Below are 13,385 nucleotides of genomic sequence, written 5' to 3'. Positions count from 1 at the left end.
AAACGAGGCAATTTATACTTGCTACAGTGCCTGGGAATAGTATAGTGTTTACTGCCTTGAATTAAGCACTCAAGTCAGGCAACTGTTGATCTTTTGAGTGAGAGCCGCGAGCCAAGCATAGTTGTGTTTTTATTTAGCGATAATTTATATGAGTGCAAGTGGTCCGGTCCATATGCAAATGAGGCTGAGTATCACATCTTCACTCGAGCTCCAAGAGGAAGTGAGTGGTTTTATTACAACCCTGACGTCGACCTAGCTGCCTCGAGCCTACCTTGCCTCAAATCTCAAGTAAGCAGAAATGCCCCTTTTCCTGGAATGTTTTGTGACGTGCGCCGCAGCCGTGTGCATTAAAAAGCCTGACCGAGTACGGCTTCTGCGGGACGGCACAAGAAAGCCGCCCGGAAAGCCTGACGCCCGGGGAGAAAATATCTCACCCGCACCGGCATTGACTTGGAACTCCTTCTCCTGTTGCAACCTCAGATGGCCCCTGATTTCTATTGTCATGTCGACCAATTTCGTCAAATATGGATTGTGGGCGGATTACAATCGGTCCCCGATCAGTCGTAAGTGCCTCAAAGTTATTGTATCGCAAGTCCCTGAATCTTGCAGGATACCAAATCCTTCTCACTGACTGGTGGGCCGGCATACTCACGAATGCTCTTGCTGTCTTGATTACCTCTGCTGGCCGCCCATTGTTCACCTTAACGGTCGGACTTTACAACTGGCTATGGCGCAAGATATCTTCTAGGTGGACAAACATCCAGGCAGCCTCACTTCAAGATGCCCGCGATACCCAAGAGAGCATCGGAATCATTCTCGAGCCTATACGCCATGGTGGGTTTGCCAATGTTCCTCTCGGAGGACCTCCCATCGGGCGAACAAAGGAGGCCATCGAGATCATCGGTACAGGCGCTATGGTGTTGATTGTGCTTGGTCTGCCTGTCATGTTGATCACGGCTTCGATAGTCTCAGCTGGACTAGCGACCGATACAACGGCCCTTTCCAATGCTTACACATGTGGTAAATATGAACACAGACTCCCAAACTCGTCTGATATACTATTGGAATACGATCATAAAGCGGAAGTTGAAGCGAACATGTATGCAATCGACTGCTATGGTACTTCTCCTCTAGTCGAAAACTGCAATCGTTTTTATAGTCAGAACATTACGTACACTGTCAACTCGGCGGGGTGTCCGTTCAAGGGAAATGTATGCGGTGAGTCCCAGAATGGCTCCATTCGACTGAGCACTGGGTTGACTTCCGGGTCCGTCCTTGGAATCAATGCAAAGAATCCTTATTTCTTCAGCCGGACGATGATTTGTTCTCCTTTGGTGACGGACGAGGAGTATGTCGGGATAGGTCTGTCTAGCCGAGGAGAGAAACAATGGGAGTATTGGTATGGTTCGTCGCTTAGCAATTACACATGGGTAAATCCTGTGCAGAAGAGTCCTTGGGAGATCAAAGGATACTCTACAAGGTATGAAACTATCAATACACTGTTGGAGGACGTCACGTCTGACGGATATTAGCATCCACTGGTGGGATCCTATAGCACCTCAAAGTCCTTTCCATCCTCTCGATGAGTTCACAGCTGGTCCTTACCCAGTTACTCTCAATTTCATCTCGTCCCACGCCATCTACTATCACAACTTTCGTAACGACAGCGTATTTCCAGCTCAAACCAAAGCTCGCTTTGCAGATGGCTACCCAGGTCCAGACCTATACTATAACAACTCCACACGCGCAGGTGTTCTGGGCTGCGTGGATCAGTATCAAATATGTGAAAGCATCAATGGTCCATGCTGTAATAACGGCAACATCACATCCCTCCTAAACAAACAATCCCCAACTCGCAATCCGAAGCCCAATACGTGACCTGGCTAATCCTCATCGCACTCAAATACTCAACAGCCGCCGGCTCAACCCAATTCACGGGCTCCGAAGCCTTGGACGCGCAGTCGAAACTCAACCACATGCTCTCTATGCAATTAGCAGACGAACAATGGAAAGTCGAAGCAGAGAAAATGTTCCAAACGTCGCTGGCGCGGATGCAGATCAATCTCTTCGACTTCGTTAGGGGGACCGCGGCGGGTTATCCGGGGGCTTATAATACTCTGCCGCCGGAGCATCGGGGGATGTGTGCCATGGTCGAGATACCCACGGTTGGGTGGAGGAATGTTAATTTGGTGGGCTTTTTGGGGACGATTGCTGCGTTGGGTGTCGTTTGGGGGGTTAGTCGGAAGCGGAAGGATGCTTCAGGAGAGGAGATTTTGGTAGTTACCATTATCTACAACTCGCTGGTCAGAATAGTTGTCTTTATTTGGCGAGATATATTTCGTCCAGTGGGTGTTCTATTTGGGAAGCTCTTTATTTCTATAGTGTTGGAACCACTTAGGAACTTTATGTTGAAATCGGTGTGAGCATTAAGGAATCAACACAAAGCAGCTCTTTTGCAAGATAATAAACCCATGCGTCAAGTTCTCCATTGGTAGCTCTTCCTATGCTAAATAATAAAGCTCGTCAAATAGCAATTAGCTATAAGTGCATCTTCAACCCAAATTGACTCGGCGCCCGTGTTTTGAATCGGCCTTGTAATCTACCAAATCGCGCTCCGCAGCACTTTAACTCTGGATCACAATTCATTGTACTCGCGGTGTGTCTGACCATCTAGAAAACGAATCAGGAACACTCCCAAGAACGCCTTAGACTGATCAAGGTAATTTTACTAACCATCATCAGTCCATTGATTGTATGATGCTCCACTATCAGGCACATATCCACTACCACCAGACCCAGAGTCTGGTGTGCTTTCCTCTTCGTTTGATGGGTTCAAGGATCCGACGGAGTCCGAGCCTCGTGTTGAGTGGGGGTCTCTTGTGTACATACTCTGAGGCTTAGATGACTTTTTGGATGTTGCTTTTTCGGTTTCAAATAGAGTCTGCGAAGGAATGGTTGGCGAGGAGAAATGAGAGAGAACGTGAAGAGGGGAGAGCGCGAAGGTAGTGATTGTGGAGGCTGTGCATGCAAGTTGGACCGTTTAGTCATCACATGCAGCTTTGCGATACCTCAAACTAACCAAACATCAGATATCTCGGCAAACAGAAAAGATGTAGCATCAGAGTTCGAGAAATTGATTACCTGCAACAGAAATACTTTCTCAGTCTTTGAGCGTCTTCCTGATTACATACTCAATTGGGCTGATTGTGAAAATTGTTGCGAGTCGTGATCTTGAAACAGCTCTGCAATCGCAATGTGCGAGTATGAGGGAGCATTGGCACAAGAGCAGGCTCTGAGGTGAGGACCGCAATATGCCAATCATTAGCTAGACTTTGATGATACTTGATCGTGTCACTATTTAGACTATGCTATTCGTCAAAACTTGTAGATACACGCGCAAAATAGAGCAGCTCGTCGCCTGAGGGCTGGCTAAACTTGCTTTGAAGTCTCCTTTATATCCAGATCACAATCATCTGTAGCTACGATGGGCTCGACCAGCTGAATAGTGTGTCAGCAAAGTTCACAGAGAAAGACAAGATCGAGTGGAAACTTCAGAGACGGCTGGGAGGAGTATATGACTAACCATCGTCAATGTGCAGCCGATGGCTCGCTCCACTACTTGGTACATATCCATTTCCACGTGAAGCTTTCTGACGATCTGGACTCTTCTGGCGATTCAACGGACTTGTTTGGTCTGAACTACCTGAACGCGCTGATCTTCGTGATTGACGCTCTTGGGCTTGGAATTGTGGATATCTTTGACAGAATTCTGCACCGCTCATTGTTTCCCTTGTGGTGAGACATGTCCATGTGTTGTGACCGTCGAATTCCCAGTCCTGCCCAAACTCATCTGTGAAGAACGACGACCGCATGGTACTATTCTTGTGTTGCCTGAAAGCTGTGAGAGATGTAGGTTATTTTCAAGAAGGGTGCGGGAGACTGAGAAAATATGAAGTGGGGGATGTGCATGCAAGCTATGTTACACAGTTGTCACGGTTCTGGTGATATCATCAGGTGTATCACGTGAGATGTTTCATTTAGCGTTTAAGCTAGTGCTGAGGATTCAACTTATCTGTCCTCAGCACTCTTCCACTCTCTTAGTTCTCTGTCTATTATTCACAGATTAGAACGTACGTCCTGATTCCTAGTCTTGAGTGCGTGCTGTCACAACAGTCACACCAAACTAGCCTATCACAGAGAGCATGCGAAGACAGCTAAACTGGGCGTGAGGAGAAAGAGCCTTATTAAATTTATGCAATATGATTGACGATCAGCTAAGTGGCTTGCCAAAATCCAGAGGGTACCTATTCATAGTGGGGCGCTTAGTAAAAGCATATGACTTAGACTTGCTTCGAGTCGAAAAGACTGCTAAGAGGAAGGCGAATCGAGATGATATTTTCTAGCGATAGCATCTCTCACTAAAGCACGCTGTAAATTAGCGGTTCACCGCTAAACTACAGGGCACTGATCGCTAAATCTTAGGCTTGCTTACCTAAAGCTTGAAAATACAAGTTCGTTAGCTCGCTTAGCTATGGCACGGACCAGTGTAATCTTGACGGCAGCAGATATCATAATTTTAATTATAAAATCTTATCCACAAAGGCTAATAATAGCTAAAACTGTATAATGTGTTGTGTTTAGCTTAGTAATAACTTCAATGCCTAGCATACCGTAGTTGGTCCCGGCACGAAAATCCCAAACAAAATCTTTTCATAACTATACACTACTGCGCTACGATTTACGTACTCAAGGTTAAACTTGCATAGCCAAGGCCTTAACTACGAGAATGAACCCAGCTCAGCTCCCTCTGAATCAACAGCTCGTCTATCTTCGTTCACTCCTGACCAGAAATAAGACCCTCATCACAGTACTTACACGCGCCCCGGCACTCAATCTACCCAACTGGTATCTTACAGCCGGCGCAGTATCTCAAACGATTTGGAATGCAGTTTCGTCACTACTTCCCGATACCGGGATCGATGATTACGACCTTGTCTACCACGATTCTTCGGACCTCTCTTACGAAGCCGAGGGCAAGGTGATCCAAGCTGGTAGACTACTCTTTGACAATCTACCAGTTAAGGTTGAGATCCGCAACTAGGCGCGTGTCCATTTATGGTACAGGAAGACATATGGGATACACTGCGCACCTCATCAGACTGTGGAGGCTGGAATCGACTCGTGGATATCGACGAGCGCCATGATAGGAATTAGATTAGAGGACAGCGGAGAATAGAGTGTATATGCGCCCCGGGGACTTTCAGACTTCTTCAATATGAGACTCGGGCCTAATACTTAGATCAAAGCTGAGAGTGTCCTTGCTGGCTGTCACAGGCTAGGTGAATATCAAATCGGCGACCTTATGACAATTCCAAATCGTACCGTTCGACATGACACGCCATCCGCCAATTTTCCTAAGAATGATAAAGCATAGTAATTTCACAGATATTCAATACAGTCATGAAACCACGAGTGACGTCGCATCGATGAGCCATTTAGAACTTGAAAAATAGCCATCGTAATAGGCGCATGGATAGGCGAAGTGGTGGTATTGTCAGGGGCTACGATGCACGGTGCTATGATTTTCCTCCGTTAGTCTCAGCCAATTCGTAACATCTGTTGGGTAATATAGTTGAAAACCAATTACTATGTACAAAATATGCTTAGGTCTTGTTTACAATACGAGAGGCACATTGAGTAAGGAGGTGGGGATGCAATATCGAGAAGTGGTATTACGAGAATTTCAAGGTCTTCGGCTATTTAGCCAAATGTCAAGGTAGCGAGCCACATAGCCACAATCACTTACACCACATACAATGAATATAAGCTGCATCTTTTAAACCAGTCACAATGCATGTTACCCATGCTACCATAGCCTAGTGAGGCGGTGCAACTTGAGAATTGCAAAGACGTTTCTCGTACCAGCATCCATCATTTGCGTTAATTTTTGATCGAAGCCAATGACGGACCAGAACTCGGGTGAGCCCTGAGTCTGCCTAATCTCTAATTAATATTTGTTCATCGAAGGTTCAATCATTCATATATGTAAGTTGACCACGACCTTTGAAAAAGTCGAGAAAATCGAACAGTTGCACGTCAATGAAGATTTTTCATTAGCGCTATCTTTATCGACTACAATGGATGACAACCTGGATGATGAAGATATTAAGCCTGATGACAGTGAAGGTGCTACAAAGACTCCCTTAAGCACAGCAATTCAACGTATATCACCACCGTCCACCAGCATTGACAGCCGCGAGGCTCTGGACGCCGATGAATCTTGTACCAAATGCTCCAAGCCTGACGATCAGACAGACGAAGTTACCTGGGTCTCTGGCCATGAGCTAGCAACAATAACTAATTGGCCACGTTCTCCAATGAGGGTTGGAGAGATAAAACGCAAATTACTGGAGATATGCTGTCTCGTTTTCTTGGCACTCATTGCTGTAATGATATTGTGTGAGTATAATCTTACAGCTCAAACATTGCAACCATTAACCTTCCGCATTTTAGTATTTGCACTGCTTTCCGCGAGCGTGCATGATACATACCCTGGACGAATGACAAGATACTTCCCAGGGAAGCCTGTAATGCTCACCAATATCTCGAACATTAATGGAACGGATCATGACGTGTTTCTGGGATCCAGCGGAAACTTCGACTATATTCCTATTGCGACACACAATTTGAACCATAGGGTTCTTCAAGCCGCCAAATTGAGTCCAACAATTTGTCCAATAGCCTTTTCGGCAATTGTTGGTAGTTTCTTGCGAAATTTGTCCCATTGGAAAGCTCAGAAAGGATCCAAACTTCAAGTCTGATCCCTTCCTCCATCTCTGGTCACGACATTTCTAACAAATGTTTCCAGACTTTAGAACTCCTTATCAATTCTAGATCTCTGTTTAACACAATATCGACTACGGTGGCATTACAATCTCTTCAATGGTTGAACATTATTCTCATTCTTTTATGGTGTTTATCTCCATTGGCTGGCCAAGCGTCCCTGCGAATACTAGAGACAAGACAAGTTTCCAATGCACAGTACTCAATACCATGGAGTGTATTGAACATCGTAGACACAGGGGCGAACGACTCATCATATACTGGGATGGCGGATAAAGCTTTGGATCTTCAGCAATCATGGCTGTTATCGTTGACATTTGGCGCCCAAAATCAAGACCAGTTGTTCAGTAAATCCAATATTTCAGATATGCTGTTTCCGGTGCTGCCCATCGATGGTTCTAATATGGATCGCATAATGGAAGGAGGGTTGGCTCCTCTCAATCTGTCTTCCTTTGCAGGTGCATATATCTATTGTGGGCTTAACAGGATGTACCAAGTCCATGATACACTACTCAGCCGCTACATAGCGATATGCAGCGGAAACCTGACATATCCCGTCTGGAAGCGGATTGGATGGTCTAGATAGGACGAAGTTGATGGAGAATGTACGGGTCAAGATTGGTGATGTGCGCTACTCTGAGGAAGTTGGGAAATTTGCTCTCGCTATCGAGGGGTCGGGAGTGGCGGAATACCAAGGAGGGAGGAAAGTCATTTGAGTATATTTTATCAATTGTTACTTGTACCAATATGTAGGCATAATAATCCCATTATCACTGCACCACTTCTCTATCTCACATCTGTAATTGCACAATAATAACAACCAGATGAAGAGTTGTGTTGCCAGATGAGAAAACTGAGGGAAGATGGACAAATCTCCGACCCGCTTTGTGCATGCTATTCAGAATATATAAGTCTTTGGTATTTACGTATTTCGTGTTATGGATTGTGTATATTATAGTTTTAATACAAATTTGTCTATTAAGAACTGATACGTACATGCACTATATTATGCAATTGTAATCTTATTAAAGTAGCTTATTGAGATCACACGAGAGCAGCTAAATGAGGCATTAAAAAAGGAACATCTCTTAAACATATCCATGATATTAACATTTTCTCTACTCATTGCATAGCATAATTATTGCTTTGGAACTTCGCGTCCACCTGCTCCGGTGACATCTCGACATTGTGTTGTCGTTGTCAACTGTCAACTATTGAATATCAACAGAAGTCCTTTAAACTCTAACAATAGACGCATGGTTTTATATAACCGGCAAAAGTGCAACCAACACCAAGAGCAGGCAAATCAACATCCCAATACAGCCAAGGTCCCGGGCCTCCCGGAGCAAGTACCTCACCAACCCAGAGCTGGGCGATGTTTGCTAGGTATTGGACAAAGATAAAGGTGCAAGTACGGAGGGGCGACTGTCGATTTATAGTTTTGCGACATGTAGAGTCAAGAATCTGTGTGTGAGTCTGACGACTTGCGTGAATCTCTGAGACGCTTGATAATCATACGACTTAAGGGGAACCTGAATCTGTATGAGAGCCTAGCAAGCTGGGTGAATTTTGGATTGCTTTACAGTTATGCGACTTAGGTGAATCGTGAATCTGTACGTGAATCTGACGACTTGCGTGAATTTTAGTCGCTGTTCAATTCTGGGGTATTGGAGCGTATAAATACTATAGCATACCGTACCTAGATACTCAACAAAGAAGAAGATACGGCTACCACCGGTACTACAGTTGCCACTACGTCCGGTACATATCTTTGACAAATTAGGTGTAAACCTAATTCCTAGCTAATATTCTCAGACCCTAATATAGCTACCATTGTCTGCATACTCCACTAGAGATTGACAGCATGATCTTGAAAATCCGAACATCACTAATATCTCAACCTTTGGCTTCAAGCCAATAGATTGACTTGCCCGGCGGCATTCGGTATGCCGAATTCTTGTCCCAATATCAACGGTTCTGCCATTGCCAACAATGTTGCCATTGTCAATCATTAAGTTCAAAACTCTATCCTCGCATTAATTGCATTCTCCTACTGCTAGATACAGAGATTTTCCCGGCCTCCTATTCGTCCTTCACACCCGGCCCGCGAACAGCACCGAAGAGCAGACCCGGCTCTCTGCGAAGTGTTGAGTGTTTGTTGTGTTTGTTTGTTCTATGTTACAGCGTGAGAAGAGGCGTTTATATAGTCGCCAGAACGCTACATGATTTCGTGATGGATGGGTGAATAGGCGGAACGAACAAGATAAAGATATTCACTGCTTTTTATGTAGGATGTGAATATCTCTTTTCGTTTCGAAAAGCTCGAAAGCGTATTTCTGCATGTGACCCAAACTCACGCCTTCCAACCAGCCGATCAGAAAAGGTGAATAATTCAAAAAGGATCCATAGTTTCAGGTAAGTTGTTAAATACAGTGTTCTGCGCAGCGACAAGAGCAGACAATGATACAAGTGATTAGAGAGTTGCAATGGTTGCTGAAAAGAGCCGGGTTTAGTTTGTGACTGTAGATGTGATATGTCATCACGATTTTAGAGTGCTACCAATATTATCTTTTCACCAGCCATCAGTTAACTTGTTCTCCGTATTGAGAAGGGATGAAAGTACTTGCTTTCATCCAATGGTCCATAGATGGCAGAATGGAGATAAACCTCAAAATAATGTCTAATGAACAGGATTAGAAGTATAGAATTTCCTTCCAAGCTATCTATAAGACGGACGTGAAGTTTCTGGCTTCAGGGCATTATTAAAGCAGCAGGGGTCTGGCCAAACACAGCAGTTGCACCTTCTGTTGATTGGATTCATTCCCTCATATTATCCTACACGTGTAGACGAGATTGGTTATTATAAAATCCTTCTCTGGTTACCGATGGCAAGGGACTAAAGGCACTTGCCTTCATCGATTCTAGAAGTCACTTTCTGGGATGTAGAAAACCAATTTTTTGTACTCTACATTGACTCTACGATACTCTACATAATCTCTGTACAGACATAAACACAGCTATCACAAACACAGCCACCACCAGGCTCCACCTCTAATATCGACACATACCACTTCGTTCTTGCATATCATAGCCCAAACACAGAAGGGTATCATCCCCAACGCCTTGCTAAATCAAACACTCAAGACCATAGATACTGATCAGGCAACTAGTAATTCTCATCCCCACCATCAGCTTCATCCTCTTGGTCATCTTCTCCATCATCAAAGTATCCCTCTGCATTGTAGTCCTCGCCGAGATCTTCGTCTTCGTACGCATCGTCGACATCTGGACAAGGTTAGAAACGTGTGCTGCAAGCAAAAGAATACCTTACCTTCAGCATCCTGCTCCTCTTCCAGTTCTTCGTTATCCTCATCTCCGGCCACCTTGTGAATCTTCTCTAGAAGGATTTTGGTCTTGGCTGAGGCATCGGCACCAGCACCTTTATCGGCTCCATTATCGGCTCCATTACCCGCACCACTACCGGCACCATTCTCGGCAGCTTTCATACTAGCAAGCATAGCTTCCTTCCTCTCCATGGCCCGATTGAGATGATTTCGCACTTCTTGACCTTCTTCACCTTCAAGTGTAGACCATAGTTCTTCAGGGAAGAGGGTTTTGTCTAGTATATGTTAGCATTCGTAGATCGAAACAAGGAAGGTACTGACTGAATGGTTGATCCGACAGCTTTGGGAGAGTTCTTTGCTTGGGTGCGTAACGCATAGAGTATGTCTCGACGCCATGGAAAGGATCCATATTGGCCTTGCTATTTGTACCGAACTGCTTATTGAATTGCTCCTCCCCAAAGGTCTTCGCAGGTGCATTAGGGTCACGCTTGGTTGGTTGGGTATAGAGGGGGCCACGGTGGATCTGGTCCTGCAGCTTCTTGAAGTTGTCAATCTCTCGTCTCTCCTTTGTCGTGATGGGGGCAGGTTTGCGCAGGTTTGGGTGTTTCTACAATCGTTAGCAATTGCAAACAGGAGATAAGATGGGTATACTGACAGGAAAGAGATCGGCAGGCTTTGACTCCAGTTGGATTGATGCATCGTATTCCCATGTTGCTCCTTTCAGCTGGCCAGCACCAGCACCAGCACCAGCACCACCTCTGCCACGTCCACGGCCTGCCATTTCGTTCCCCGCGATTGAGAGAGTCTGCTGCGCGCGTGGCTCAGAGGCAGATCTGGGTCGAACTCGTTGGGTGGATCGACTGTTGGTAGGTTGGAATGTACTTTCAGATTCTCGATCGGTCGTGTCTTGATTCTCTGGGTTTGTCTCTTGTTCTGGTTCTCCGGTGACTGATGCTGCTCTGTGATTTCTGGATGGTTAGCAAAATAATTCAGGTCGCGACCCACCCTGGAAATAGTTGGAGTGTGGGGTAGGTGCACGGACCTCTTGGGCTGACTTTCTTGGTCACCGTAGTATTGTACCCCACTTGATCTAGTGTGACCTGCAGGCATCAACTCTGGGATCCATTCTTCAAATCTATCATTCTTGTACTGTTTTCTGCCCTCCACAAAGTTGTAGTGGTGTTGGCTGTCACTCATTGCCTGCGAATTCCACCTTGATGTGCGGTTCCCATTCGACTCCCAGACCAAGTCCCCAAACGACGTACTCTTTCGAAAGAGCTTCTTGTTGTTCTCCATCTTGAGATACCTTCGGAGTTTCGTTGATACCACTGGGTGCAGTCAGGTCTCAAGGAATGCCAATTGATTGTACCTCACACACCTGCTGAATACAAGAACCACCAGGATGGAGGAGATTCCGATTACTGGCCTTGAAGAACTCGAAAAGCACCTCGATATTCTCCTTGAAGCTCCGGATACACCTCTGGACGCGAAGCTCTTTGATGAAGTCGAGTTGCAGTTGAATGGTATGTTTGTTTACGCGTCTTCTATGAAGTCAAAGAAGCGTATGCGGTTTGATTGGGATCCTTCTCTCCTTTCAAGAGCAGAGCTTGTTCAATGGTTTGCATGCGACGGGATTTTGTCAAAGTTGAGGAAGATTGCTCTGAGTGTTGTTGGACTTGGGAATTGCCGCCTCACTTAAGCTCTCCAGATGCTGATAAGCTCGCAGATCCCAACATACCACCATTAATTCCACGCTTGCTCCCAAAACTCACCCAAATTCTGCTCACCTACACAGAAGATCCTACTCTCCTTGCAAGCCTTTCAACGAAGCTTCTACGCCCTATCAAATTCACACAAGCCCTCACATTAGCATCTGAAGATGCCCTCATATCCGCTCTGCGCTCGCCTGCACCCGCGGCCGCTATATTGGCAATCACTGTCATCGAGAAAGCGACCAGAAGCCCTGGTGATACAGCTATACTCTCGATCATGAAAGGTGTGGTGGAAAGCTTCCTGAGAACATGGTTGAGCACACCTCATGTGGGAGTTGGAGAGAAGGCTACAAAGACTCTGGGCGATCTGCTAGAAGTTGATTGTGATCGCAGAAATTCTGCTGATATCGATACCAAGATGAGTGGTCTGCAAATTGCATCTGGTATGCCCCCTGGTCAAGGTCTCTTATGGCGCCGGATATTTCAAGATCGTGGGATCTACGATTTGATCTTCTCGCTCTGCAGCTTCACGACAATGGGCTCTGGAGAAGGTCAACTAGACGAAAGACAAAAGTCGCTGGCCCAGGCAAGATTATTACGCGTCCTTCCAAGATTGGCCGTCCTAGATTTCCAGACCATCACTCGCTCTCACTTCCCGGATATCGAGGCAAGATACGGCATACGAGAGCAGGGTCTTTTGTATTTTGCTTGCGCGGAAATGGTTGATAAAGAAGAAGATCTGTTGATGCACATCACCTTGATCGATTTCTTCGTCGAATTTCTCGATATGATGAGCAATACAGCCATCACAAAGACAACTATGGACTATCTAGCTGTCCTCATGAAGAAGGTTGCAGGGTCGGATTCGACGTTGTATAAAAGCCTGGAGTCCTTAGCACTGTCGCCAGACACATCTCCCGAATTGGTTGATCTCTTAGTCAAGCTGAACGAATATGAGCGATGATCGTTATCAGGGTTTGAGCTTGGAGGATGGAACACGACTCGAGTTGAGATTTGCGGAACTAAAATTTGGGGGGATCTGACCTAAATGAGCTTAATAAGCCCTCCTGACACAAGTTCTCGACACAAGAAGATGTGAGTTGTCTCCGGCAATAGAAGCTGACCTGAGTCACGGCGAGGTTCGTCGTGGGAGAAAGGAGAAGCATAATTAATGCAAGACAATGTCTAATTGCCGAAATGACGCAATGGCCGCAAATTATTTTCACTTTGATAGGATTTTCGAGCTTATGGCTTCCGCTGGAGTATTCAATAGCATCGCCAATGTGCAAGGCAACGTCCTTGGCCTGGATTGAAACTACCGCATATATTGCCATCTCCATGACTTTCTACCCCTTACCTCTCTAAGACAATGTAAGGTATATGGCATTCTGCACAATTCCATGAGGGTGGTCGATACCATGAGGACTTGACATCATTTCAATTCCTCGGCCGACTCGTCTGTCTAGAAGAATGTTGAAGATAGAGT

At 45.6% G+C, this 13,385-nt stretch overlaps 5 protein-coding genes across 5 annotated transcripts; 4 read left to right on the top strand and 1 right to left on the bottom strand.

The window, feature by feature from the left end:
* Window positions 1–474: 474 nt before the first annotated feature.
* LY89DRAFT_784443 (uncharacterized protein) lies at window positions 475–2,423 on the top strand (the record flags this gene model as incomplete). The annotated part of the gene is made up of 4 exons (XM_018222789.1): window positions 475–563; window positions 610–1,480; window positions 1,533–1,807; window positions 1,915–2,423. Exons 1-4 carry the CDS (start codon window positions 503–505, stop codon window positions 2,421–2,423), a joined length of 1,716 nt encoding a protein of 571 aa, XP_018068867.1. The 5' UTR covers window positions 475–502.
* Window positions 2,424–4,608: 2,185 nt separating this feature from the next.
* On the top strand, window positions 4,609–5,429 carry LY89DRAFT_686967 (DUF925-domain-containing protein). Its single transcript, XM_018215401.1, has one exon. It carries the CDS (start codon window positions 4,787–4,789, stop codon window positions 5,099–5,101), a length of 315 nt encoding a protein of 104 aa, XP_018068866.1. The 5' UTR covers window positions 4,609–4,786; the 3' UTR covers window positions 5,102–5,429.
* Window positions 5,430–6,137: 708 nt separating this feature from the next.
* LY89DRAFT_736543 (uncharacterized protein) lies at window positions 6,138–7,429 on the top strand (the record flags this gene model as incomplete). The annotated part of the gene is made up of 2 exons (XM_018220136.1): window positions 6,138–6,815; window positions 6,869–7,429. The coding sequence occupies 2 exons, from the start codon at window positions 6,138–6,140 to the stop codon at window positions 7,427–7,429; spliced, it is 1,239 nt and encodes a 412-aa protein (XP_018068865.1).
* A 2,386-nt stretch (window positions 7,430–9,815) lies between these two features.
* Window positions 9,816–11,156, bottom strand: LY89DRAFT_621013 (uncharacterized protein). Its single transcript, XM_018210932.1, has 4 exons — window positions 10,843–11,156; window positions 10,509–10,794; window positions 10,175–10,462; window positions 9,816–10,128 (listed from the first exon to the last, which is right to left on the bottom strand). Exons 1-4 carry the CDS (start codon window positions 10,966–10,968, stop codon window positions 10,010–10,012), a joined length of 819 nt encoding a protein of 272 aa, XP_018068864.1. The 5' UTR covers window positions 10,969–11,156; the 3' UTR covers window positions 9,816–10,009.
* Window positions 11,157–11,589: 433 nt separating this feature from the next.
* LY89DRAFT_589726 (uncharacterized protein) lies at window positions 11,590–12,863 on the top strand (the record flags this gene model as incomplete). The annotated part of the gene is made up of 2 exons (XM_018209550.1): window positions 11,590–11,710; window positions 11,914–12,863. 2 exons carry the CDS (start codon window positions 11,590–11,592, stop codon window positions 12,861–12,863), a joined length of 1,071 nt encoding a protein of 356 aa, XP_018068863.1.
* Window positions 12,864–13,385: the final 522 nt, after the last annotated feature.

Source organism: Mollisia scopiformis (genome assembly GCF_001500285.1).
Source record: "Mollisia scopiformis unplaced genomic scaffold LY89scaffold_17, whole genome shotgun sequence".
Taxonomy (NCBI): domain Eukaryota; kingdom Fungi; phylum Ascomycota; class Leotiomycetes; order Helotiales; family Mollisiaceae; genus Mollisia; species Mollisia scopiformis.
Note: the sequence above shows the minus strand (reverse complement) of the source record. Positions and strands in the feature narration are given on the sequence as shown.